This window comes from Corythoichthys intestinalis, chromosome 12 (assembly GCF_030265065.1).
Source record: "Corythoichthys intestinalis isolate RoL2023-P3 chromosome 12, ASM3026506v1, whole genome shotgun sequence".
Classification (NCBI taxonomy): Eukaryota; Metazoa; Chordata; class Actinopteri; order Syngnathiformes; family Syngnathidae; genus Corythoichthys; species Corythoichthys intestinalis.
The window spans coordinates 15,034,030-15,061,137 of record NC_080406.1 but is presented as its reverse complement, the minus strand read 5'-3'; the positions used below and the strand labels follow the sequence as shown (position 1 = coordinate 15,061,137).

At 39.5% G+C, this 27,108-nt stretch overlaps 1 protein-coding gene across 1 annotated transcript in view; it reads left to right on the top strand.

Moving 5' to 3' along the window:
• LOC130926739 (aryl hydrocarbon receptor-like) overlaps positions 1–27,108 on the top strand; it is a 68,757-nt gene that overhangs the window by 19,579 nt on the left and 22,070 nt on the right. Inside the window, exon 2 of the mRNA XM_057851873.1 lies at positions 3,896–4,086. Within this exon, the coding sequence (XP_057707856.1) occupies positions 3,896–4,086 (191 nt within the window). The remainder of the gene's footprint in view (positions 1–3,895; positions 4,087–27,108) is intronic.

Sequence of the window (27,108 nt, the reverse complement as noted above, 5' to 3'; positions counted from 1 at the left end):
TGTTTACTAACCTTTAATTTTGTATAAATGCGAAATCATATTGGATGTACTGCCTCCTCGGCAGCCACCCTCCGCAAAAATGTTTTACATGTCAGTTGGCCCTCCTCCTCTTAGCCGCGGCCGTCTGTAACTTTTTTGTTGCTGAATACCAACGATTTTGTTTTCTTCAATGGGGGAAAAAGTTCAGGAGTTTCACCTCCTCCAGCCATCATGTAGCACAGCTGACTCACTGACACTGTGCAACAACCGGTGTGGGGGCGGGGGGATTTCTTCCTGCATATCGGGGACATAAAAAATAGCTAATACCTTAGGGACGGTGTGACGGGGGAAAAAAACGGTTTTGAAACCGTGAGGTTTTCGTACCACGGTATACCTTGAAACCAGTAATCGGCACATGTCTGTGTGATTTTGACTTCTATTTAACAGGATCCTTGAAAGTGTTCAGCAATAGGAAAGAGTTTGTGATAAAGAACAAGTATAAACATTATCAGGAAACGAAAAATCTGGTCAGTAGCTTGATGTAGAGCTGACCTGGACATTTAAAATGATTTTTCGCAATTCCTACAGAAATACACATTTCTTGATGAAGACATTTTCTTGTGTAAGCTTTACAAGCAACTTCACATGTAAAAGAAGTGATAGCTCTATGATTCACTCCATTCCCTTGTTTACAGCGTGTAACTGTAACTGTGTCACTTCCTTCCCTTAAATGTTTTTTCAAATATCATTCTGTTTGAATGCATTTTCACAAATACTGTAATTTCTGGACGATTGGGCGCCCCTGATTACAAGCCTCACCGAGTACATTTTTAAAGGAAAAACCATTTTGTACATACATAAGCCTCTCCTGCCTATAAGCCGCGTGTGCCCACTTAGTAACAAGAGGTATTGACAAAGAAATGCACGGAGTTTTCAAAATTTTAATGACACACCTTAACTTTTCGTTTCAAACAGCGCCAGCAAACACGGCATTTATATAGCAGCGACACGGAAGTTACATAGCAACAACACGCGGTACATCTCTAACTAGGCTGGTTATTAAAAACATAAAAGTCTTTGTTAGCAATCTTCATCTTCCTCCTGTGCACTCAAACCATGGAAGTCTTCACCCTCAGTGTCGGATATGAAGACGCTCAGATACACTTCGCCTCGCACCTACTCAGTCTCTCCTTCGCTGTCGCCTTCAATGTCTCTCATAATGAGGCAAGTTCGCTCCTGAGCCCGTGCCGTCCTCCTCGTCACTCAGCAGACTGGCCCCTCGAAGCCCGTTGGTGATGGCGGACTTCTTTCGCATCGCTTTAGGCTGCCAGGCTCCCCCGGCATACCTGTGCAAAAGCTGCTGTTCGCATGCGGCGAGTCTTGGCAAACGATCTCTCGCCGCTAGTCATCCAAGCTTAACATATAACTCTGATGGCCAGTTTAATTTCTTCTAGCGTTTTCCATGATGCGGGTCTGCTTATTCTACTCATGCACAACAACGACGAGGGTCCGCCTGCTCTATTCATGCACAACGCACAAAGTTTAACCACCGGTAATTGTGCAAACTAGCGTCTTCCTCGACACATATTTTCCACGTGTCTCACTCCCACATTCCATGCTCGAGCGCCCCTGACGGCCGTCAGAAAAATACACAAATTGGCCGCATCATTGCACACGCCGCAGGACTCAAAATGAGGGAAAAAAGTAGCGGCTTGTAGTCCGGAAATTACGGTACGCATCAAAATGCAAACAATCACAGAGAGAGGATCTAAAAGTTTCGTTTCATGGAAAAAAATGTTCCCTCATAAGAAAACATTGGGTACATATCTTGCATACTTGATAACCAAGCAGCCAAACCAAACAAAAAAAATGAAGAAAATTTATTTTATTTAACTTCTGTTTACGAAAAGAAATGCATTTCTTTTTCTCACTTCATCTAAATAGTCTTTATAGAAAGAAATAATATAGTTACAGGGCTCGATTTTCATCAAGGCAAACAGCCTTTTTATAGGGCATGCCCGTTTGTTAAGTGAATGACAAAATATAATTTGAACTTCCGCACAAATAAGGGGTGAAAAAAAAAAGAGGCTAACTCACCGTACTATTTCAAAATCAACCAAGGAGAGTTAAGCCAAAACAGTAGTTTTTCTTGGAAAGGCTTTTTAACTTCCACTTGAGCATTCATTTTATATCATTGCAAGAAAAAATATAACAAATCTGTGCTGTAAACATTCAATTAAACCTCGGTGTGAACAACCGGCTATTTTTGTAAAACATGTTGCATCATCATAGCTCTAACTGTGGCAGCCCTTGCCACTCAAGACCTTCCTGTGGCTGCTATTCTCCACCCAGTGCATGTGTGCCTGATTTGGGAGTCAAGTGCAAGAACTTGGCATTTGGACACCTCTTTATAGGCGACAGCTGAGGGAAGTTTTAAATAGGTCAGACGATGTTGGCTTTATAGTAACTGGTAGAATGATGAGTGGCTATGTTAAAGGAAGGGAAGAAGGACAGAGGTACCAGCAAATCGGATGCTAATGGCAATGTTCAATAGTAATTGTTTTCTTTTTCTAAGTTTTCAGACATTCCAAAATAACCTACAGTAAATCATCTATTGAAAAAACATCCTTACATCTATAAGGATTTAGACCAGTGGTTCTTAACTTTGCTAAAGGTACCGAAACCCATGAGTTTCACTTAATATCCACCGAACACTTCGGAATTACATTTCAAATACAATACATTTATAGCTAAGCTAGCAAGCTAATATCTAAGCGAATTCCTATTCAAATTTATTCACATTTAACAGCATGTTTTTTGAAACGGATCAAAATTTGAGTCCACACTGCCCATTGGTCTGTTATACAGTCAACCTTCCACTGAGCAAACCAGTTTCTAATACAATCAGATGGAGATCTAGCAATTGAAAGAAATGGAATAAAGCAAGGGTGTCAAACTCATTTTGTTTTGCAGGCCACATGTAGGCATTTAGAGCTCATGTGGGCTGGACCAGTGTATTTTGGACCAATCAATTTAACTCACTGGCTGTCATTCTCGGTATCCACTATAAAAATGATTTGCCACTCCCAGTAAAAATGGATTGGGCGTCTAGTGCCGTCTTTGGGAGTACAACATGAGCATTCACAGCCAGTCTTTCCTGTTTAAGTGAATTGGACGTCAATTGTTGTCAATGGAAAGCGTAAGAGTTCATTTAAGGTCACTTCTTTGTTATTTTGGGATACTTATGGATCAATTCCTGTACATTTTGGGGGTTTTCCACATTATTACCTGTTGATTTCGAGTCATTTCCTGTTGGTTTTGGTGCATGTTTGGGTCACTTACTTGTAACTTCATTAGTTGCCATTGACTGGGTTGGGGTGAGTGAATAGGGGCAAAGCAATCCAAAACCTGGTCTAAAACATCACTTTGCATAGACTTAGTCAGCGAATGAAAACGGGGCCTTGCGTGTCTTTGTTGCCGAACCCCTGACACTTTGTCACCCAACCCCTGGGGTTCGATCGAACCCACGTTGAGAACCATTGATTTAGACCATGTACGAGTCCTGGTTGCTGTTATTTTTTTGTGTGTGTTGCAAATAAATGCATATGTTTCAAAAACATGACATGATTTTGACCTTTATGCAGCGGTATAAAAAAATTTATGTACAGAAACTGCTGATCAACAGTTCATTCTCATGCTTTCTGAGTGACGCTAAAGGTCTTTGCTAGCTAAGTCGGTCAGATTTATAAACAGTATTGCACCATAGCCATCGGAACATTCGACCAATTATCGCCCTGATGTAACCTTACTTTGTTGTACCGGATATAAATTCCACCAATTATGTATGTGCATTAATAAATGAATCGGATTCCGAATATTACAGATAACATAATTTTGTTCTTTTCTTTATCCACAGAAAAAGGGTTAAGGATGGGAATGAAGTCATCAAATCCAACCCCTCCAAGCGCCACCGGGACCGGCTGAATGGGGAGCTGGACCGGCTTACGGACCTGCTGCCATTTTCCGAGGACGTTCGTTCCTGCCTGGACAAACTGTCCGTCCTACGACTCAGTGTAGGATACTTGCGGGTCAAAAGCTATTTCAAAGGTAAATTCTTTGTTTTGTATGCACTCCGACAAGGATTTTTTTTTTTTAAATCTCTTGGGATCACAGAGCCAAGGTTTTCAAAAACATTTTGCATTAATGGCTTTCCCCTGGCAACCTACAGTACAAAGGGAAGACATTTTTTTCTTGGAGGTAGCGATCTGTAGCGATGATTCAAAATCACTGAAAGTGAGACTCCAACACTTATCAAACTTACCACCATGCAATTGTAACGCCAGGAATCTGACATTTGTGCGTGTATCGTAAATGTAAACATAATCGATGGTTTGGCTGTAACCAGCTGAATGGCTGCAAATAGCTTCCACTAGTTCACTGTCAAAAGACCAACATCACATGACCTAAAGTCCACATCAATGCAGACACATTTGTTATTGTTTCTCAACTCTCTTTCTCAATTATATGGCTTTTAGGGCATGACACATTGCTTTAGCATCATCGCTGTGATGTACAGGGTGTCCTAAAAATATTGTATAGGCCTACACTCTTTAGCCGTTGGTAACCAAATTGTCTATGGATTTTTTTGTAGATTAAACCCATTGAATCAATGATGGTAGCAGCATGACTAAACTTTGAAGAAAGAAAATTCATTCTTAAATGCCACTGAAAATATGAAAATGCAGTTCAAGTGTGAACATGCCAAGTTATTAGCTGCAAAAGGGTCAATACATTTTTGGGTGACACCCTGTATATGTGCGCAAACGTGGTCAATCGCAGGCATTGGAATGTAGGAGGCAAAATAAGTCAGTGTTTCTTATGTAATTTCAAGGGGTGCCCTACCAGCAATTCTTTCCCATTAGTGCATATGCTCTTCACGTACTACATACTTCACTAATTCATGGTTTGATTTGATTGTTTTGATTCAAACGTACCAATATATTTCCAAAGAAGCAAAACCAAACACGCAAATGGTCAAGGTAAATAATTTTAAATTAAAAAAAGAAATGTATTATTATGTATTTCACTGCTGCTGTTCTCGTCTTTAGTTTCATTTTCAATTTCGGCTGAAAATTTTCGTTTAGGTGCATGCCTTTTATAAATATTTACATGCACTATTTGGTTGTTCTTTTATTGATAAAAAATAATGGGAATAATAGTTTCGGAAACCAGTATTTATCTGCAAATCTTTATATTTAATGATGCACTGATGTAAAGTAATAGTACTACGATAAAGTCAGTCAGCTCTTTCACTTATTTGTAATCAGTCATTTAGTTCTGATTCCATGATGGAAGACAAGAAACAATGTAGACTATAGCCAAGATGTTTCCGGTATGAATGGACACCTTGTCACTTCTTCACAGGTGTAGTGACATTCCGGTGCTGCCTGTTCCCACAACCTTTCACCTGTTTCTATTGCTCCAGCTGCACCATTCAACTGTCACTGTTGTGTCATTGCTAGCGTATAAATGTTTTGTCTCCACAACATGTATATATTTTGCTATTTCATGCAAACCATGAGCTTTCCAAAAGATGCAATTGCAACGCAGCATAAAACACTGTTTACTTAGATTAATTCTTATGCACTTTTTGGCTCTGTGAAAAACAGGTTTCACTGTGTGGCATGTTCTCAGTGCTGTAGCACCCGAGTACATTGGTATTTTGGCTTTTTAAACTGTTGTGTGCCAAGCACAAAACAAAATTTTCTTGTAGTGAAGTTCAAAACATTTTCCCCATTGAAATAAATTGAAATGCTGTTAGTCTGTTTCAGAACCCCCCCCCCCCCCAAAAAACCCAAACACATTTGATAAAGAAAACTGGTATTTTTTGTAAATACACATTACAACGCAATGTAGAGGTAAAGGTAAAAGCAAAGGGGAAAAAATACTCGGAAGGGAAATTTAATAGTACGGCAGTCATTCAATCACACAGATATGTTGTAGTATATTAGTGCTGCAACGATTAATCGGTTAACTCCAGTATTCGATTAGAAAAAAGATTTGAATTAAATTTTGCTGCTTTGAGTATTCGTTTAATTATTGTGGCGTTGTCATGGTTTATTTTGAAAGTGTTTGCAATAATAATGTTCAATAATGTTTTCTTAATGCATTCGTAATTTAGTCAACGGGTATATTTAGCCGTTTTTTTGTGGGAATATGTGTCTGAACCATTTGTTAAGAGTATTGTTAAAAAAAAAAAAAAAAAAAAAAAAAGTTAACGTTTTATAGCATTTAAGCTAGCGGACTTTTGCAATGTAAGTTAGCCAGTTGTTCTTTTGTTGTACATAGATCCTTATTTGTTTTTTATACCGTTTGAGGCTCAGCCCAGGTATTTTAATTTTTAATGTTACTTATCCGATTACCCGATTATTCGACAAACTAGTTCATCGATGAATCGACTACTAAAATAATCGATACCTGCAGCTGTATAGTGTATATGTGGGCGATATGACAAAAATTGTTATCACGATAAAAAAAAAAAGATCAGTCGATATCGCTAATAATCTCATCTTTTTTCTTTCAAATTTGAAGTCAGATTTTTGCCCTGAAGTGAAAGTTGACAAAACCAGGTGCAACACTCTTTAACTTTTCAACCTTTATAAAATATTTTCATAACATTTGTGAAGATATGTCCACTGAAAACTAGTTGAATGATATCGCCTTTATATTTTGAAGCGGTATATATTGCTTTCACCAGCACTAATTAACTTTGAGGAGAGTGGCAGGTACACTGCCACACACAAAAAAAAAACTACAAATGTGCAGACTGCTTTACGGTATATGTCACTTCCCTCTTTCCCCATTCATTATAAAGACGGAAGTCGATGCTAACGCGCGAATTCTGCAAAGATGGTAGAGTAACAAAGACAAAAAGTTTTGTCTGAGGAGGAAAAAGCAAGTGCGGCTACCAGGATATACAGAATAAACATTGGCCCGGCTTTCACTCGCTGGCTTGACGCCCCGCCCCCACGCCAGTACAGGGTATCCGCGGGGTCTTAAAAAGGCTGGAAAAGTCTTGAATCCAATCATTTCATTTTAAGGACTTAAGATGTCAAAGTTTGTCCTAAAATCTCAATAAAGGTCTTAAATACAATTTTGAAAGGTCTTAAAAATCTATTGATGTTATTTTAATACTTCACTACTACGACTACAAGTAGTAGTACTTCGTGCTTACTGTTTCACAATGGGAACAAGCTGGGAATGAATTCATATACGTGTTATGTAATTCCGGGCCTCCAATTTTCCTTCAAATCTTTTGAAAGTTTTTCTGCAGAGACCCTGACAATAAGCCAAACGGTTGCTAACCGTCATATGCTATTGTTTAGCCTGAACTGGATTCATTACCTTATTACTTTTCATCCTTCCTTGTTGAACCCTGCAGAGACCCTGACACTAAGCCACACGGTTGCTAACCGTCATATGCTATTGTTTAGCCACAACAGTATTCATTACCTTATTATTTTTCATCCTTCACACAGCTGCTGGAAACAGAAATGTTGTTTAATCCATCTGCAGGCGACCATCATAAGTTTACGACACTATGCGATTGTGCGATGGTCCTCATAGGAAACACAGCACTGGTCCTCATGCGAAACGCAGTCTTCCTTAAGGCAAAACACTACTGCTTTCGTCCAACGGCGTCGCTAACCAGCGTCGCTAAAATCGACTAAAACTGAAAAGTTACCAAGTGTTGTTTTAATCAGTCTTTAATGTTAGAACAAAGATGCAATGTGACAAACTATTATACAGCATATATGAGGAACATTGCACACATTAAAAGTTAACAAAATGCAGTACATTGCACATGAGGTAATCAAAATGCACAACACTGCACAAAAACTGAGGTAGACATGCAATCCCAAAAATTAAATAACCATAAATAGAGAAACTAATTTGGATTTACACTCAGTAACATATTAGCCTTTTTTCTCTTAAGGTGTCTGACAATATCAACAAAATAAATACACAAAAGAAAATTTTCAGTTTTAAAAATGTTAGAAATAAACAAACAAGACAGCCATTGCTTTAAAGGTTACAGGCCAGAAAAATAAGTTTGTCTACAGTATCAGGCTTTAATGCTAATCTGTAAACTTTGTGACAATCAATATGTTCCCTCCTGTACTGAATACCTTCTCAGAGCTAGCGTTCACGTCGCACCTTTTCGCCAATGTTCGGGCGATGTAATTACAGTTAAATCCAGGGTTACTTTAAGGGGTGTGGTCTAATGAGTGATGTCGAGCAGCAATTGGTTTTGAACTGTATAAGTCAATCCCTTGGACCTGAGTTGTAGTTGAAGCTGCTTGCGAGTGCGCTCATATATTGTGTGTTTCTCTGTAATGAACTTCTGAAATTGCCTAGGTGACTATCACTCTCCTTGCCTACTTTTGCTGGGCGAGCGGTTCAAGAAAAAAACGCATTAATGGCACACGGATTCGACTTACAGGGAGATTGTTTGTCCTTTTTGCTTACATAACCATTACTAGTAAATGTGGCTATCCATTTACTTAGCTCTATTTGGTCTCAGGACAAAATGCAGCCCTCATTGTGCAGCTCACATATCCCTAATCAAGTTTTATGTTAAATGCAGCACAGTTTTAATGCTTGGTGACACTGTGGGAAAGGAAAACAACTCAACATTTTTCGCCGTTCATATTTTTCATATTGTTTGTAAATCCTATTGAACACACTGAAAAATGATCATTGCCAGTTTGTCAATAATTGTTCTTATTTTTACTGAAGTATATGGAAATCAGATCTGTTTAACATATGCAATTTTATTCATTTATTTATGCAAAAATGGCTGGCCTGCAGGTACAGAATTTTTTTCTTACTGTTACATGCAGTATTTACTTATTTATTTAGTGTCTGGAAGTCTAAAGGTTCAAGATCCTGTGAACTGGAATTTAACATCAACATATTGCACTGGTCAAGAAAAATTGTTATATTCACATTCAACTCTTATGTAGTTTTGGGGTGTTAAATCCAAATTTGACATTACAGTGGTACCTCGACCTACGATCGCCTCTTTTTGACATTCGACGAAAAATTTGACTCGCCATTTGTTTCTACATCTGACGAAGTGCTCGAAATACGATGATCTGTGAACGCGCCGCAGTTTCTTTGTTTTCCCGCAAGACTTACGCACGGCGAATTTTCCTGTGAGAGAAATCAACACGGGTTCCAAGAAGATTATTGTATGTGGTGAAAAAACGGAAAAAAAGGTGACTTACCATTGAAATGAAGATGGAAATGATAAAAGATTATGAGCGTGGTATGCACTCTTTGAACAGGCTCGACAGTACAGCCGTAGAATGTCTACGATCCTGACGGTCCTCCTCCAACCTCCGTTTGCCAGTCTTTATAAGTTAAGATGACAATTATTATTGTAGTAACATCGCCAAAGAAATCGACAGCTTCTTCAGGTTTTTAACCATTTATTTCAGAACTTGTGCAACACAACACGCCTACGGTCCGCCGCAGTTGACGCCAAAAACACAAGCACATTAAAAGAGAAAGTATAATCTCCGCCACACCTTTCTCTCTCAGCCAGGCGGTGCGTTCAGGTACAGCACGCAAAACACATTCGCCACATTAGAACCCAATTTGTTACATTATTACAGCAATTATTATTTTTATTGTATTATAATTCCGATTTGTATTTACAGTTTATTTCTTTTGCTATGTGTAATTGCCATTTGTAATAGTACTAGCAGTATTTATTAAGGATTTAGGGTAGGTTTTTGAGCTGTTGAACAAACTAATGGAATTATAATATATTCCTATGGGAAAATTCTGCTGGACATACAGTGGGGCAAATAAGTATTTAGTCAACCACTAATTGTGCAAGTTCTCCCACTTGAAAATATTAGTGAGGCCTGTAATTGTCAAGATGGATAAACCTCAACCATGAAAGACAGAATGTGGAAAAAAAGATTTTCTATGGGTTTGAGATCTGGGAACTGGCTAGGCCACTCCAGGACCTTGAAATGCTTCCTACAAAGCAACTCCTTTGTTGCCCTGGCTGTGTGTTTGGGATCATTGTCATGCTGAAAGACCCAGCCACGTCTCATCTTCAATGCCCTTGCTGATGGAAGGAGATTTTCACTCAAAATCTCTCGATACATGGCACATTTCATTCTTTCCTTTACACAGATCAGTCGTCCTGGTCCCTTTGCAGAAAAACAGCCCCAAAGCATGATGTTTCCACCCCCATGCTTCACAGGGGGTATGGTGTTCTTTGGATGCAATTCAGTATTCTTTCTCCTCCAAACACGAGAACCTGTGTTTCTACCAAAAAGTTCTATTTTGGTTTCATCTGACCATAACACATTGTCCCAGTCCTCTTCTGGATCATCCAAATGCTCTCTGGCTAACCGCAGACGGGCCTGGACGTGTACTGGCTTTAGCGGGGGGACACATCTGACAGTGCAGAATTTGAGTCCCTGGCGGCACATTGTGCTAATAATAGTAGCCTTTGTTACTGTGGTCCCAGCTCTCTGTAGGTCATTCACTAGGTCCCCCTGTGTGGTTCTGGGATTTTTGCTCACCGTTCTTGTTATCATTTTGACGCCACGGGGTGAGATCTTGCATGGAGCACCAGATCGAGGGAGATTATCAGTGGTCTTGTATGTCTTCCATTTTCTAATAATTGCTCCCACAGTTGATTTCTTTACACCAAGCGTTTCACCTATTGCAGATTCAGTCTTCCCAGCCCGGTGCAGGTCTACAATTTTGTCTCTGGTGTCCTTCGACAGCTTTTTGGTCTTGGCCATAGTGGAGTTTGGAGTGTGAATGACTGAGATGGTGGACAGGTGTCTTTTATACCCATAATGAGTTAAAACAGGTGCCATTAATACAGGTAACGAGTGAAGCCTCGTTACACCTCGTTAGAAAAAGTTAGACCTCTATGACAGCCAGAAATCTTGCTTGTTTGTAGGTGACCAAATACTTATTTTCCACTCTAACTTGGAAATAAATTTAAAAATCAAACAATGTGATTTTCTGTTTTTTTTTCCACATTCTGTCTCTCATGGTTGAGGTTTACCCATGTTGACAATTACAGGCCTCTCTAATCGTTTCAAGTTGGAGAACTTGCACAATTGGTGATTGAATAAATTTGCCCCACTGTACAAGCATTTCGACTTGCAAACATGGTCCTGGAACCACTAAACTGCGTATGTAGAGGTACCACTGTAGTTTTTTTTTTTCTTCAAATCAAGATTGAGATTTTAAAAAGCAAAATTATTGCAAAGTGATATTTTTACCAAGGCAAGTATATTGCTAGTACTTTAAAAATAGCCCAAAAGTAACAATTTGTCACTAAATTATACAGGATATGCCATCTTTTAGACAATGTCAGACACAGGAGACCAACAATAGTGATAATGCGACACGTGCAATACTGCACGACTGCTCCAGTATGTGAAAATCAGTCCATGACAAGTTGATGTTCACAACATTTCAGAATAATGTATATACAGTAACAATGCAAAGGACTGAAATTTAAACTGCTATTGTGTGAAAATCTTGAAAGTGTTATTTAACTGGGTCAAAGAAAAGAGTGTTGTTAAAAGCCTGTCAAATTGTAATTAATAAAAAAAAAAAAAAAAAACATTCCTAAATATGTGTAATAAGGCTTCAAAATGGGTTAAAATAACACTGCCACCTCCTTTTCAGGAGATGTTCAGTATTTCCTATCGCAATACTGCTATCTGGTCAAATCACCAGCCATGGATGGGTGCTCAAGTTAGGACATGTCTGAAACCTCAGACTAGGATTTTGAAAAATTGTCGAGTGGGGGAAAAAAAAGAACAAACGCGGCTGACACGCGGGAGATTTGAAGAACCGATAGTGTTCGACCAGCTATTTATGGTTGTAGACTTTGTAGCGTGACTTTATGAGGCCTAGCTGGATGTTTTTGAAAGCCTTGTGGCTCGCTGCTGCTGACATATTTGTGTTAAAAGAAAGACGAAAAAAAGGCCCATTGAAAACATCCAGGGCCTGTTAACAATCAGAGACGATGTGGTAACACAGCCTCGTGCACTAGTGTTTGGGATATCTGAAACATGTACGTACAACCCCAAACACATGATACAAATGGAACAGAAATAAAGAGCGACTTGTTGTGTCCTGATGGCTCCCTGGAGGTAGGCGTACAGGGGAAAGCCCACTCTTGTGGAGATGTAGCCTGGGAATTCTGTAAGTTACCAGGATTTCCAGTAACTAGGTTTCGTCTTGATTCATGACTGGCTGTTTTAGGATGGCGTGAGAATGCAAGAAACCACTATTAATCGTGCTTTCATTGTTTCCATACCCCCATTCCGTGGAGGTTTTGGCCTCCCAAGCACTACATCGAGAATGCTTACAGGATCTCAGCTCACACCACAGGGCTGTCAGCCCCAATTCGAGGGTTTAAGAAGTTTGAAGACAAAAATCATTTTTTTGTTAGTTATCATTCCAATTCACAATTTTTTTTTGCCAGAGTAGAAGATGCTACAGTCAAATGCATTGATTTGTATGACTTTCATGAACCTCTGATTGGTTTGCTTTGGATTTCAAAAACATTTTATTCTTAAAATATGAATAATTTGTTAAACCGGTACAGTATAACACATACTATATATTAGAGGTGTGTAAAATTTCTGATTCTTAGATTATTCGCGATTTGGCTGTGAAATATTCAAGAAAGATTCACAAACATCCAAATTCCGATGATTGAAATATGCCAAGTAAAGCGGAACAAAAGCACAGTCAGCGCGGTCTTCGGGACGCAATGAGGAACGGACCGAGAATAAACATCATGGTCAACTCACGGCTCTGGCTCAACTCATGCCAGTAGATAAGAAACCAATAATACCTGACTGCGGCCGACAGCGGCTACAAACTACGCTCACATAATGCTACGGTAGATATCACAAGTATAAAGAATTATATGCAAAATGACTAGAGGTGCACGATAATTATCGGTCCGATAATAGGAATTATGACGTCATCCCAATAAATCCGATTACATTAGATATTATCGGGCCTATTAATAATGTTTTTGGCACGGTGTCGGTGAATTGGGATGTGTGCGTTTGTTTCCACTCCTGTTTTGCCTGTATGCAAAGTTTTGTTACTGTTGTAGAGGCCATATTTTTCCTTCACTGAGTTATAAACCTTACTATGGCAATGAGCAAATGTTTGCATTTAACAGTGTTATGTTTCCAAGTTCTTGAGAGGCCTTTTGGTTATTGATAGGCTTGCTGTTCTATAATTGCCAGGTTAAGAAAGTTGTTTCATGGACCAAGACGACAAAAGTCTCCTCTCCTGTTGCACCAAATGTTTTATCTGCTGACAAAGCACAATACCTGTTGGGTTTATGTTTGCTTTAGATCAGTGCTCATTGTTCAGGGGAACACATCGTCAATGATATTGACTGATTATTTGTGGTTGACTCAAATTATATTTATTTGAAAAAAATAATATGGGCACTTTAGAAGTCAAAACTGTTCTTGTCTTTGTATTGTTCATTATAATAACGTTCATGTAATCATGAAAATTCTGGTTCGGTCAAAGGCAAATCTATGCTGAATCAATCACTAGTATTTTTTACCTACAGGTGTTCAAAAACTCTGGTGAATATACATGGAAAAATTATATATATATTATCGGTTATCGTATTGGTATCGGCCGTGAGGAGCACGAAGTTATCGGTATCGGTTTCAAAAAATGGATATCGTGCACCCCTAGAAATGACAGACCCGGCGGTGTTAGCACATGGATAGAAAACTAGATGCAAAATGACACTCGCCAGCGTTGGTTAACATCCACCATCTTAAAGCAGTAGACTTCTCTGGAAGGCTGTTGTAGCAAACCTTTCGGACAAACCTAATTAACTTTTTTATCTAAAATACTCCTAAATCGGCAAAGTCTTGACTTGAATCTATCTTTAAGTGCTGAAACAGTTTTAAAATTTTCACATGTCAAAAGTAGACATAAGTCAAATTATGGAATAACGGGAGCAATTTTAACAACTTTAATGGTTGATTGACAACCTTAATTGAATATAGTTTAAAGCTGCTGATACAGAATGGGGACTTGAGTATTTTATTTAGTGTTTTGAACTGTTAACTTGATACAGAAAAATAGTAGTTTATTTAACCCTGAGAGGATTTTTGTCCAATTTTTGTAACTAATGTACAAAACATTAAAAGCAGCTAATAGCGAGGGGGGGGGATCAGGGGTCGCGTTAACCGGATATTTTCCGTCGTTGACCGTTTTTTTAAAACGGTGACGGAAAAAACTGAAGTCCGTCCGCCATTTTGACAGGTTGCAATTCACACCCCAGACCACAGGGTGGCGAGTTAGCATATTAATTAGCTATTGTCTCTCTTAATGCATGACGTCGTTGGCTCTTCTGTTAGAATATTGTAGCGTCACCGGGGTCTGGCGGCGGCACCGTGATTGACACATCAACGCGAGGTTCTTATTGGTGCACCCGGTGTGCCAGCGTCACATGACGTCACAACTCCGCCCCCCTGACTGGAGCCGCCATATTGTGTGTCAGCTCGTCATGTTTACACATTACCGCTACGTACATGCCTCCTATTACGGCGTGTTTTTCTGCTCGTTAATATTAATAATCAAAATGGTGAAGGCGTGTGTGGCGGTTGGTTGCTGTAACAGAGAAGATAGACGGAGAGACTTGAAGTTCTACCGTATTCTGAGAGACCCGAAGATGAGCGCGAGATGGACTGCTGTAATTCGACAAGAAATCTGGGCACCAAACGATCACCACAGACTATGTAGTAGTCATTTTATATCTGGTAAGATGCATTTAATATATATTTAGAAGATTTTGGGCTGACAACCACAATTAAGATCATTGTGTGACGTTGGTTATTGGGGTCTATATCGTTGCCTCTTTTTCTTTGGGGGCGGAGTTGTTGGCGGTAAGCAGAGTAAAAAGGGAGAAAAATACCACGACTTCCGTGTCTAATTTTTCGCCGCCAAGCAAGCGTTACAATATTAATTAAAAATGAATGAAAACTAAATACTATTGAATATGTCATCATTATCATTTTAAAAATTTAAGTGACGGGTAAAAATAGACTATGACCGGATTTTTATGACCCTGTCAGCCAAAATGACAGACAACGAAAATGTCTAGCGCAACCTCTGGGGGGGATCAATAATCGATTTCTAATCGAATCATAGCCTCTGAATCGTATACTTAATGGAATCGTTAGGTACCCCAAGAATCCCACCTCTACTGTAATTATTCCTCAGACAGTATAATCCCTTTTATGTGTTTGTCAAGTAGTGTGCCATGTCTCCAAGGAAATTCCCTAAATAAATAGCAAGTGACTCAAAATCAACAGGAAGTTGCCTAAGTTTCCTGCAAATGCCTAAAATGAACATGAAGTTACCTATAAATGCCCCAAAACTGGGAAGACTGGCTGTGAATGCTCTGTTTCAGTACCATTGACTCTCAAAATGGATTGGACATCTAGCACCGTCAATGATAGCCAATCAGCTAACGTGGACACTATACTAGTTGAAGATTTTGGTAGCAACCTGTTGGTTCCTTTTTTTTGTTTTACCCCCAAACAATGACACTTTTTGAAACTGATGTATCAATTCTTGGCAGGAGAATATCGATAACCTTTTGGGATACAAAATATCAAGATGCATCACTATTTCGATATAATCTCACACCCCTACTATAAAGTACATTTAGGCAGAACAAGCTGGCAAGTTTTGATTATTGTGAAGACAGTAAATTCATATTGATATCATTATTTAATTATATATTCTTTGTTGTTGAATGTAATATCTGACAGTAACTTTAAAATCTATGAGAGGTCAAAGCAGGCACTTCATTTGGATTTTAGGCTGTTTTCTGCCATTGTCCATGTTAGAGTAACCTACCACTCTCTGTTAACTCAGTGGAGAGACAACAGTATTTTGTCCCTGACCTAAGTTACTAATAAATAGCAATGGATTAATCGAGACCGTAGTAATTGTGCCTGTTACTTCCATCAATTTGTTCTTGCGTTTAATACTTGTTTTTTCAAATCTTGCTTCAGCAACAGCTGGATCACAGGAATCATTTGTAAGTCAAAGTCCAGTCTAATTTCCTCGTATCATCCTTGAAACTTCTGCATGGCAGTTTTTCAATCACCAAAATAAAAGCATGTTTCCTGCGTGGAAGTCCCAAAAATAAAGTGGTTGATTTTTCAAATGATTTAAGGGAGGATTTCTCTAGAGTGACTGACCAGTAACAGGGCTGTCTACCATTTGTCACCCTTTCCTTGCACATATGCGTGAGAACAGCAATCTCTGTACAGGATCAACTGGAACTAAATGTTTTCAAATCAAGATAATATCCCCCTTTGCATTGCCGGCATGCTTTATACTTCCTCACAGTCTGGCAGATCTCCAGGCTGTGACTGCATTTCCTCCCCCTGTCCCTCCCCACTTCTTCCTTTCTGACTCTCCTTTTGTCCCAGTGTCAGAAAACATGGTATCACTCTAAAAAAGACTGCACAAGTTGCATATGGGATGGACTGTTGAACTGAATTCAAACAAAAATGTGTTGTTTTCGCCCATTCATTAACATGACATCAGCGTTTTGGGGTTCTTAAAACACAAACATGCAGGGTTGGCGCTGGGTCATGTAACATCTCAGCCAATGTGACTAAACAGGATAAGAATACTCTAACCACATTTGAGAGTAGTTAGCCACAATAAAATTTCATGGTAATCAGCCTGGCAGTATTTTTCTGCTTCATGCTCGTACAGCCAGCCACCCTCCCACCTGCTGCTTTTCCTGGTCACCGGCGCCGCTGGCGTTTGGTACTTAACGTTAATAATGATTTACAGGTTTGTAGCTTTGATCTGGCGATAGAAGGCTCAGTAGCTCTACGATCAAAGGCGCAAATGCGTTAATCATAATCAATCTTCATTGTCGAGAGGCTGTTCTCGGCAGCGTGGGCATCAAAGCACGAGTGCATTTGAGTGGACTCACTTAACTCATTTACTCCCAAAACACGTATAAATACTTTATATTTTTAATTGTTTCAGTGTGCCAAAAACGTATTTATACGTCTTTTACGTTTTTTTTTTTTTTGGGGGGGTGGGGGGGGGGCAAAAGGCATCTCTAGGTTCTGTTGCACCGAAACTGCAATGCACAATAGACCCTACTCACGTGACGTCACAGCCACGCCCCCGCGCCATGATGTCCGCATACTCGCCATAGAAATGCATTAGCGCTTCGTAAATTCTTCCTATTATTGCACGTTTTACTGCTCGTCAACATTAATACTCAAAATGGTGAAGTCGTGTGTGGCGGTCGGTTGCAAAAACAGAGAAGATAGACGGAGAGACTTGAATTTTTACCGTATTCCGAGAGACACGAAGAGGAGGCCGCGATTGACTGCTGCAATTCGACGAGACAACTGGGCTCCAAACGACTACCACAGATTATGTAGTAGTCATTTTATATCTGGTAAGATGCATTTAATATATATTTAGAGGGTTTCGGGCTGACAACCACAATTAAGATCATTGCTAGGCTAATCGCCGACAACATACACATATGTATGTAGTTAGTGCTATCGCTAAACCATATAAACATTAAAAGCCCTAGCTCCATTGACAAATGACATGAAATACATTAGACTTGACAGTGGATGTTAGCAAGAACAAAAGATTTTCAATTGAAAATTTCGTAACTCACCTTCCGAGCACAAGATTCCTGCCGAACTTTCGTGTACGAGGACGTGTTTCACCTAACCAGCAACGTAGCATTTATAAGCCTCCAAGCTCTTAAAGTTTTTCAAACTTTCGTGAGAATAGGCTGATTTTGTGTGGGTATCAGATGTCAGGCGAAGCCAGCGGGTCGAAAAACATCGATTTAGGCATCAAATACGGATCTGGCGAATGGATAAACTGAAGCTTTTCCACGTAACGCCTTTTATGCAACGGATCCAATGAGTTTACAGCGTCAGATAACACCGGGGCTTCCATGAATTGCTCTATAACTTGCTCGACTAATAGAAAACAATGAGAATAGGTCTGAAAAAGAGGTACAATATGGCGGCCGGAAACAGCGACACGCCCATTTTGTGACGTAGGTGAGTAGGGTCTATACTCAAAACTCATTTTAAAGCAATAAAACTGGCCACTGGAGGGCAGTAGCGCATTTTGTAAGAACTCATCTCGGGCTAAGAAAGGAAGTGAAGAAAAATAGTCAGGAAACGGAAGTTGGAGGGATCTTGTGACGCGTGAGAATTTGAGGAAAATGTGGAGACCGATCAGGCAAAAAAGGCAAACGACCCTGGAGGAGTGTTTTGAAAAGAAAACGAAACCATCGTCAAAGAAGGATTAAAAAAAAAATCTATCTTGATGAGACAGACGGTGACGGCCACAACAGCGTCAAGTTCCACACGCGTTCTGCGGAGCTCACGTTGCGTTACACCTGACCTTGAGGTTGAAACCAACGATGACGATGATGAAAAAAGTGAGACCGATCTTGAAATGGACTGATCTGATTACTGGGAGCCACCACGTTCAACCGGGAGCAGCCGAGAGCCTTCCCCGTTGTAATGTGCGCAACAGTTCAATAGTTATGTGTAAATAAATTGTTACTTTGCGATCAAAAGCTCTATTTGTCTTGTTGTTTATGTTATTTTGTGGAACGAAAACATTATTCAAATGTTTGGGGTGTCACAAAAGTGAAAAATAGCTGTTTTAAAGTCAAAGTTATGTTTGAAATGTATGCTTTTACAAAAAACTCAATTTCTCTGTTTTTTCATCAGAAATGGGAAAATTGCTCAAACTAAGCTATTTTCTAATGCTAATTCTAGAACAGAATTCTCTGTGGGCCTTGCAAAATCAGTCCAAATCCAGTAAAACGGCTGGGAGCGAAGGGCCTTGCTCCGGTGAAAATGGCTGGGAGTGAATCAGTTAACGTTAACAATAGGAGAGTGACAATATATCGAAATGGTGATATATCGTGATACTTTGTATCCCAAAAGGTTATCGATATGCTCCTGCCAAGAATCGAGATATCGTTTTAAAAAGGTGTCACTGTTTAGAAAGAAAAAAAAAAGGGAACCAACAAGTTGCTACCAAAATCTTACACCATAATAGTGTTTCGGTTAACTATAGGGCTGCATTGATGGTGCTCGACGCCCAATCATTTAGACAGGGAACGTTTGTTCATTCGAAACCAGAGCATTTACAATTATTCTTTCCGATTTTCAGGGCATTTACAGGTCACTTGCTGTTCATTTTGGGGCATTTACAGGTCATTCCTGTTGAGTTTGAGTCACTGCCTATTGATTCAGGTGATTCCCAGGTCACTTCCTGTTCTGTCACTCAAAATAAACAGGAAGTGACTCATAAAATACCCCATAATCAACAGGAAGTAACTAAAAATCAACAGGTAAATGACCTTAAATGGCCCAAAATTACCTCATTACCTGGCATTGGCTGACACTGACGGCCATAGATGTTCCATCCGTTTGAAGTGGGAGGGATGGCAGCGAATGAACGAATGTTCAAATGGATTGGACGTCTACAAGTGATAAAATCATTCCAATTCACAGCAGAAGCTTGTTTTTCTGTTCATTAGTTGTTTGTAGAATATCTTAGAATAATTTCCTGACCAATGTATCGATAATCGTCGTATCGTCAGATCATCGTTATCATGAGCTTTGTATCCCAAATCGTATCGTATCATGAGGTACCAAGAGGTTCCCACTCCTAGTTAACAATGATTTACAGGTTTGTAGCGTTGATCTGGCGATAGAAGGCTCAGTAGCTCTACAATCAAAGGCGCAAATACGTTAATCATAGTCAATCTTTGTTGTCGAGAGGCTGTTCTCGGCAGCGTGAGCATCAAAGCATGAGCGCATTTGAGTGGACTCACTCAATGAAACTTTTAATAAAGACAAGCATTTGTCTACATTATCTTTGTTTAATAATAAATCACATTAGGAAGGCGGCAATGGTTGGACAGTGGCTAGCACGTTCACCTCACAGTTCTGGGATCGTGGGTTCAATCCGGCTCTGGCCTTCTTGTGTGGAGTTTGAATGTTCTCCCCATGCCTGCGTGGGTTTTCTCCGGGTTCTTTTCACATCCCAAACAAAGTGCAGGGTATGGTGATTGAACACTCCAAATTTTCCGCAAATTTTCCGTAAGTGTGAGTGTGTGCGTGAATGGTTGTGTGTCTATATGTTCCCTCCGACTGGCTGGCAACCTGTTCAGGGTGAGTTAGCTGTGATAGGCTCCAGCACCCCCGCGACCCTCATGAGGATAAGCGGTTCAGAAGATGAATGAATTATATGAATTTTATGGAGACAGATTAAAAGTATGGCGTTAAAGGTGATACAATGAAAAATGTGGGTGCGCCTACTTTTTGTGCTGGTGCACCTGAAGAAAAAGTTAGATGCACCAGTGCAACCAATGTCAAAAGTTAGTGTGGAGCCTTGGTAATATACTTTATCACAACGATAATTTTTTTCCAATATCATTCACACCAAATTAATAAATTTTTTACTTTTTAAGGACTGAAAAGTAACAAAATAATACAGAAATACAATAGCATTGCCAAAAGATACAAAGTATATATATTATATAGCTTATATAGTATATAAGCTGGACCACATTACACCAGTTTTGAAATCGCTACACTGGCTTCCAGTAAGTCAAAGGATAGACTATAAAATACTACTGCTCGTCTACAAAACACTTAATGGCCTTGGACCAAAATACATGCTTGACTTGCTAGAGTCCTATGAGACATCTAGACCCCTAAGGTCGTCTGGAACCGGTCTTCCGCATGTTCCAAGAACAAGAACCAAGCAGGGTGAGGCAGCATTTAGTTATTATGCTCCTCACCTCTGGAACAAGTTACCCGAACGTCTGAAGTATGCTCAAACTGTTAGCTCTTTTAAATCAGGGCTAAAAACGCTTTTGTTTAGCACTGCATATCTATAACTGTCTATATATTTCAATCTACCTGCTTTCTATTCCTCTTGTTTTTATCTCCATTGCTGATTTCAATTATTATTTGTAGTAGTAGTTTTTGTTTTATTTTTATTTTATTTATTTTTATTCTGTGATTAAATGCGATCTTTTGTCTTCGTTTCTACGTTGTGTTGATTTAAATGTGATTTTTATGATCTTCATGTGATGTAAAGCACTTTGAATTGCCTTGTGTTGAATTGTGCTATATAAATAAATTTGCCTTGCCTTGCCTTGCCTTGCCTATACGTATTATACTCTGCAACACTCTTGGAAACATGTTTGGAACTTTTGTTCAAATAAAAACAAAAAGTAAACTTTTTTTTAAGTATTGGATTGGGACTGCAGATTCTCAAAATGAGGCGACTCGGACTCGAGTGCAAAAATATGCAATCAGGACATCCCTACCAGAATCAGCACTTTTTTGGGGGGCGTGGAGGAGTGGCGCTCAAAAATTAGGTTGACTTCGATCAGCTTATTGAACTAAAAGTTGAGAAAAGTACGTTCACAGTTGGACTGTTAATTTCGGCATGACTGGCTGGACAAACAATCATGGCATGCAGTCACGATAACTGCCGTTTTTTGTGAAAAATAGTACATGGTGTATTGTCATGAATAGTAATTGTTTTTAAAAAGAGAACAAACAGTAGAAGTCTGTTTGAAAGATTTGCTGCGCTAGGTCTGGCTTTGACAGCAAGTCGACAGCATTTGTGATCATTTCCTTTTGGTGTTCTCTCGCACTTCAAAGAAGACGTTGCACAAGCAATAGCGGAATACTGAAAAAAATGTCATTGTGTCCCCTAGCGCAGTGGTCCCTAAACTTTTTTTGCACCACAGACCAGTGTGATGTGGGTCTTTTATTCACAGACCGCCAATGTGTGGCAGAAAATTTCAGTAAATATAAAATAACACGATGGTGCTAAAAATGAGCATTAAGTGCAGGGAAAATGTAACTCACTATAAGTTGAATCAACCTTTCTTAACAGCGGCTTCTCCTAAAACTTGACAGCAAATATCCTTGGTCGCATCATAATGAATTCTTCTCCAATCGTGAAAGGTTTCTTGGCTTTACAGTTCGCCACGAGGTATGATGCTCTCAGTGCATTCGCTTTTGTTGCCTCGTTTGCTAGCTTTTATTCACATATTATGCAGAATGAGCGTGGATGTAGCCCCATCTTCTGACTCAGCAGGTGGCCTTTTCCCTGTTAAAAAACTGTCCAAAGATATCCCTGCCCGCAGCAAACACCCAACAGCAGCTTACGTTACTGTTTTCAGAAAATCACAGTTTGATTTTTGAAGAATTTATTTGCAAATCATGGTGGAAAATAAGTATTTGGTCATACCAAAAGTTCATCTCAATACTTAGTTATGTACCCTTTGTTGGCAATAACGGAGGCGAAACGTTTTCTGTAACTCTTCACAAGCTTTTCACACACTGTTGCTAGTATTTTGGCCCATTCATACATGCAGATCTCTAGAGCAGTGATGTTTTGGGGCTGTCGTTGGGCAACACGGACTTTCAACTCTCTCCACAAATTTTCTATGGGGTTGAGATCTGGAAACTGGCTAGGCCACTCCAGGACCTTGAAATGCTTCTTACAAAGCCACTCCTTTGTTGCCCTGGCTGTGTGTTTGGGATCATTGTCATGCTGAAAGACCCAGCCACGTCTTATCTTCAATCCCCTTGCTGATGGAAGGAGATTTTCACTCAAAATCTCTCGATATATGGCCCCATTAATTCTTTCCTTTACACAAATCAGTTGTCCTGGTCCCTTTGCAGAAAAACAGCCCCCAAAGCATGATGTTTCCACCCCCATGCTTCACAGTGGGTATGGTGTTCTTCGGATGCAATTCAGGATTCTTTCTCCTCCAAACACGAGAACCTGTGAAAGTTCTATTTTGGTTTCATCTGACCATAACACATTCTCCTAGTCCTCTTCTGGATCATCTAAATGCTCTCTAGCAAACCGCAGACGGGCCTGAACGTGCACTGGCTTCAGCAGGGGGACACGTCTGGCAGTGCAGGATTTTAGTCCCTGGCAGCGCATTGTGTTACTGATAGTAGCCTTTGTTACTGTGGTCCCAGCTTTCTGTAGGTCATTCACTAGGTCATTTTGACGCCACGGGGTGAGATCTTGCATGGAACCCCAGATCGAGGGAGATTATCAGTGGTCTTGTATGTCTTCCATTTTCTAGTAATTGCTCCCACAGTTGATTTCTTTACACCAAGCGTTTTACCTATTGCGGATTCAGTCTTCCCAGCCTGGTGCAGGTCTACAATTTTGTCTCTGGTGTCCTTCGACAGCTCTTTGGTGTTGGCCATAGTGGAGTTTGGAGTGTGACTGACTGAGGTTGTGGACAGGTGTCTTTTATACCGATAATGAGTTAAAACAGGTGCCATTAATACAGGTAACGAGTGGAGCCTCGTTAGACCTCGTAAGAAGAAGTTAGACCTCTTTGACAGCCAGAAATCTTGCTTGTTTGTAGGTGACCAAATACTTAATTCCACACTAATTTGGAAATAAATTCTTTAAAAATCAAACAATGTGATTTTCTAGTTTTTTCCACATTCTGTCTCTCATGGTTGAGGTTTACCCATGTTGACAATTACAGGCCTCTCTAATCTTTTCAAGTAGGAGATCTTGCACAATAGGTGGTTGACTAAATACTTATTTGCCCCACTGTATGTACTGTGTAGACAGTCAAGGTATTTAATGATCACAAAACATTAAACGTCCTCAGTCACTGTATTTTTTCACATTATTGTGCTTAACAAATTAACTGATTTTACGCTATTATGTCTCAATGTTTAAGTTAAAAGGTGTTGAGCAATGAGCAGCCATTTAGGCTCACTGAAATTTGACACTTGTTCCTGCTTGATCATGTGATCTAATAGTTGAGGGCTGTTTTGGGCCGGCGTGTGGCAGCTTCTCTTACCTGACTGTTGGTAAGAGCCTCTCCAAAAAGACGTAATTCCGCTCATGCGTGTTTTCCTCATGACAGTTGAACATTTAAACCTAACATTTTTATCAGAGATATATCAGGTTTAAAATCTCATTTATGTATTTTGTTGAAATTGCCCTTGTGGCGCATTTGTGATTCAGTACTGATCAGATAATGCAACAGTAAAAATTAGTCATCAAAACATACATGTATGCGTTCATTCTATACCCTCTTGCAGAATTGGAACGAAGAAGAGAGGTAAAAAAGGCAGAGAATTTGTGATTACATTGTTCAAATCTTCTAGGTTGTCAAGTTAACAAATCAAACACGGCTTAAACTCTTGACTAGTGTTTCCTATGACCCAAAAAGTAGGAAATGATCAATTAAAACAAATTATTGTCGGCGAGAGATGTTGGCAGAGATCCATGAGGCATCAAGCCCATCTTGCAAGGAATTCCTGTTGAATGTTTACGCAGAGCAGCACCAGAAACTGTCAAGCGGGTTAATAATGGAAAGAGATTGGAATAGAAGGTTCACCGCTGGGGAAGAAAACTCAAATGAAAACAAACAGGAGGCCCCTGAGAGGCCCTCTTACTCACGCGAGGTCTGAATGAGGGGGGTGGGGGGTAATGGCTGTCAGTAGAGGAACTTTTGGTTGGTTTTCCAGTTATAAAAAGGAGCTGTCATTCTTTATTGAGTTTTTGGGATGAGTTTGAAAATGGTATACTCCTTGTTTCTGATGACATTATCACTTGTTGTTTCTTCTATGGACTGCAATACAACTTTATTTTCAGAGGAGGGCAGTCTCCTTCCTTCCCGATGAGTTACCGTTTTGTGAAAAAACACTTCCTGTGATGTTTCCTCATCAGGGGAAGTTCTCACATAGGCGATTGATTACGGAAGGAAAACAATAAATCCACACGGATGCAGAAAGGATTGTTTTATTTCTGTGCATTGAGCCATTTTAAATAGACGCCGCCAGTGAGATGATGAGATGGCCTCACTTATGGTGGTGCTAAACAAACAAAAGTCAAAAGCTCTAAACCAGTGGTTCTTAACTGGGGTTCGATCAGGTGAAGGTTAAGAAACACAGAGCCCTAATTTGTACGCTGACTAAATGTAGGCAACGTGGTGTTTTAGACCAGGTTTTGGACTGATGTGCCCTCAATTTACAGGCTTTATTCAATTTCTTTCAACTGCTAGCCCTCTATCTAATGAGAAGAAAAATCGATTTGCTCAGTGGAAGATTGACTGGCACTTGGTATGAGGAAGTATAACCTACAGACAGCTTGACCTGCTGTTTTTTTTTGTTTTTTAAATTGCATCATTTTACGTCATGAAAATAGTATGTGATTTAAGGATTTGACAATAAAATGAGAATGTAGACATGAAAACAAAAAAAAAAAGGAACAGTGTGAAAGGAAATGAGTTTCATTTACCAACGTGAAAATCTACGGCAGAAGGCAAAATTATTTGTAGTAAATTTGAAATCTGGAAGAAATTCGCTTAGATGTTAACTTGTTAGGTTTCGAATTCTTGAAAAAATGGCTTTATTGTGAAATTCTGAAGGGTTCGGTGAATGCACCTGCGAAACTCATGGGGTTGGGTACCATCAGCAAGGTTAAGATACAGTATACTGCTCTAAACACTTTTTCAGGGGTGTCAACTATACAGCCTGTAGACAGAAAATGGCCTTCCAGGAGGTTGTCCAGCCTCATAGGCACGCATTAGTTCATTACAATGGGGACAGCTGCACTTTAAGTATGGAAAGTTGCCATTTTAATTTGCAGAGTGTGATCAGTCAAGTCGAAGTTATCACAGCAGGTCATACACATGTGGCTTGCATTAGATGCGGCAAATCCACAGACACCGCACTCCATACTATTTTGCAGCAGCGTAGTACGGCATACTAACATATCAACATTAGGGCTGTCAAAATGATCTCGTTAACGGGCGGTAATTAATTTTTTAAATTAATCACGTTAAAATATTTAACGCATTTAATGCGTGCGCGGAACGATCCACTCACGCATTGCCGCGGACAGAGTACAAAGGCGCCGTTTTATGTATATTCAGAGCTAAGAGGCAGAGACAAGCGAGTGGAGTGGATACAGGCATTCATTGGAGCCGTGCTATTTATTGGTATAAGCTTTGGCATCTCTTCCACAACAATTACAACTATTGTGGCGAGCGATGTGGGGAAGAATGATAGGAGAGGATCTCATTCTTAACACCCTGTATTGAACACAACACATAAACCAAGATATACCATTTGCACCCACCACTGACAGTCATGGTTGCCCACCTTCCCATCATGCATTTGGGCAGTTAAGAACAGTTAAGTCGCTACAGTATCATTTAGTGAAAGCACAACAAAAACAATATTCCTATCTTAAAAAAAAAAAATGTTCACCAAAAGAAAAGCGCTCAATGCAAAGAGAATTGGCATTCCACATCAAAATAGCTATGCAAAATAATACTCAGACGTTGGTCAAACTGTTCAAACATTTCGTTTAGCTCAACAAATACACTAGATGGCAATATTTAGTCACAATATACAAACTATCAAAATTATTATAACTTACATTTATCTTTTAAGAATTACAAGTCTTTCTTTCCGACATCTTGTGGATTTATTGTTATAATAAACAAATACAGTACTTATGTACAGTATGTTGAATGTATACATCTGTCTTGTCTTTCCATTTCAACAATAGTTTACAGAAAAATATGGCATATTTTAGAAATGGTTTGAATTGCAATTAATTACGATTAATTAATTTTTAAGTTGTGATTAACTCGATTAAAAATTTTAATCGTTTGACAGCCCTAATGTACAGAAGCTGTGAAAACAATTAATTAAATGTAGGTATAGACAATAACTAAAGGAAGAAGTAAAATGCATTAGTTCAAATTCAACACAATAGACAAATCATATATGTATACAATAATAAAAAAATAAAGTGCACAGTTTACAGCAACAAGCCTCCTCTCAACTGTATCAATAGCCTGGATGGAAAGAGACACCAAGGCGATTTGACGGAACAATTGGCAAAGGCCATAAGGAATAAGCTTGCATTCCTGATTAAGCATGTCGCGATATGCAGTAA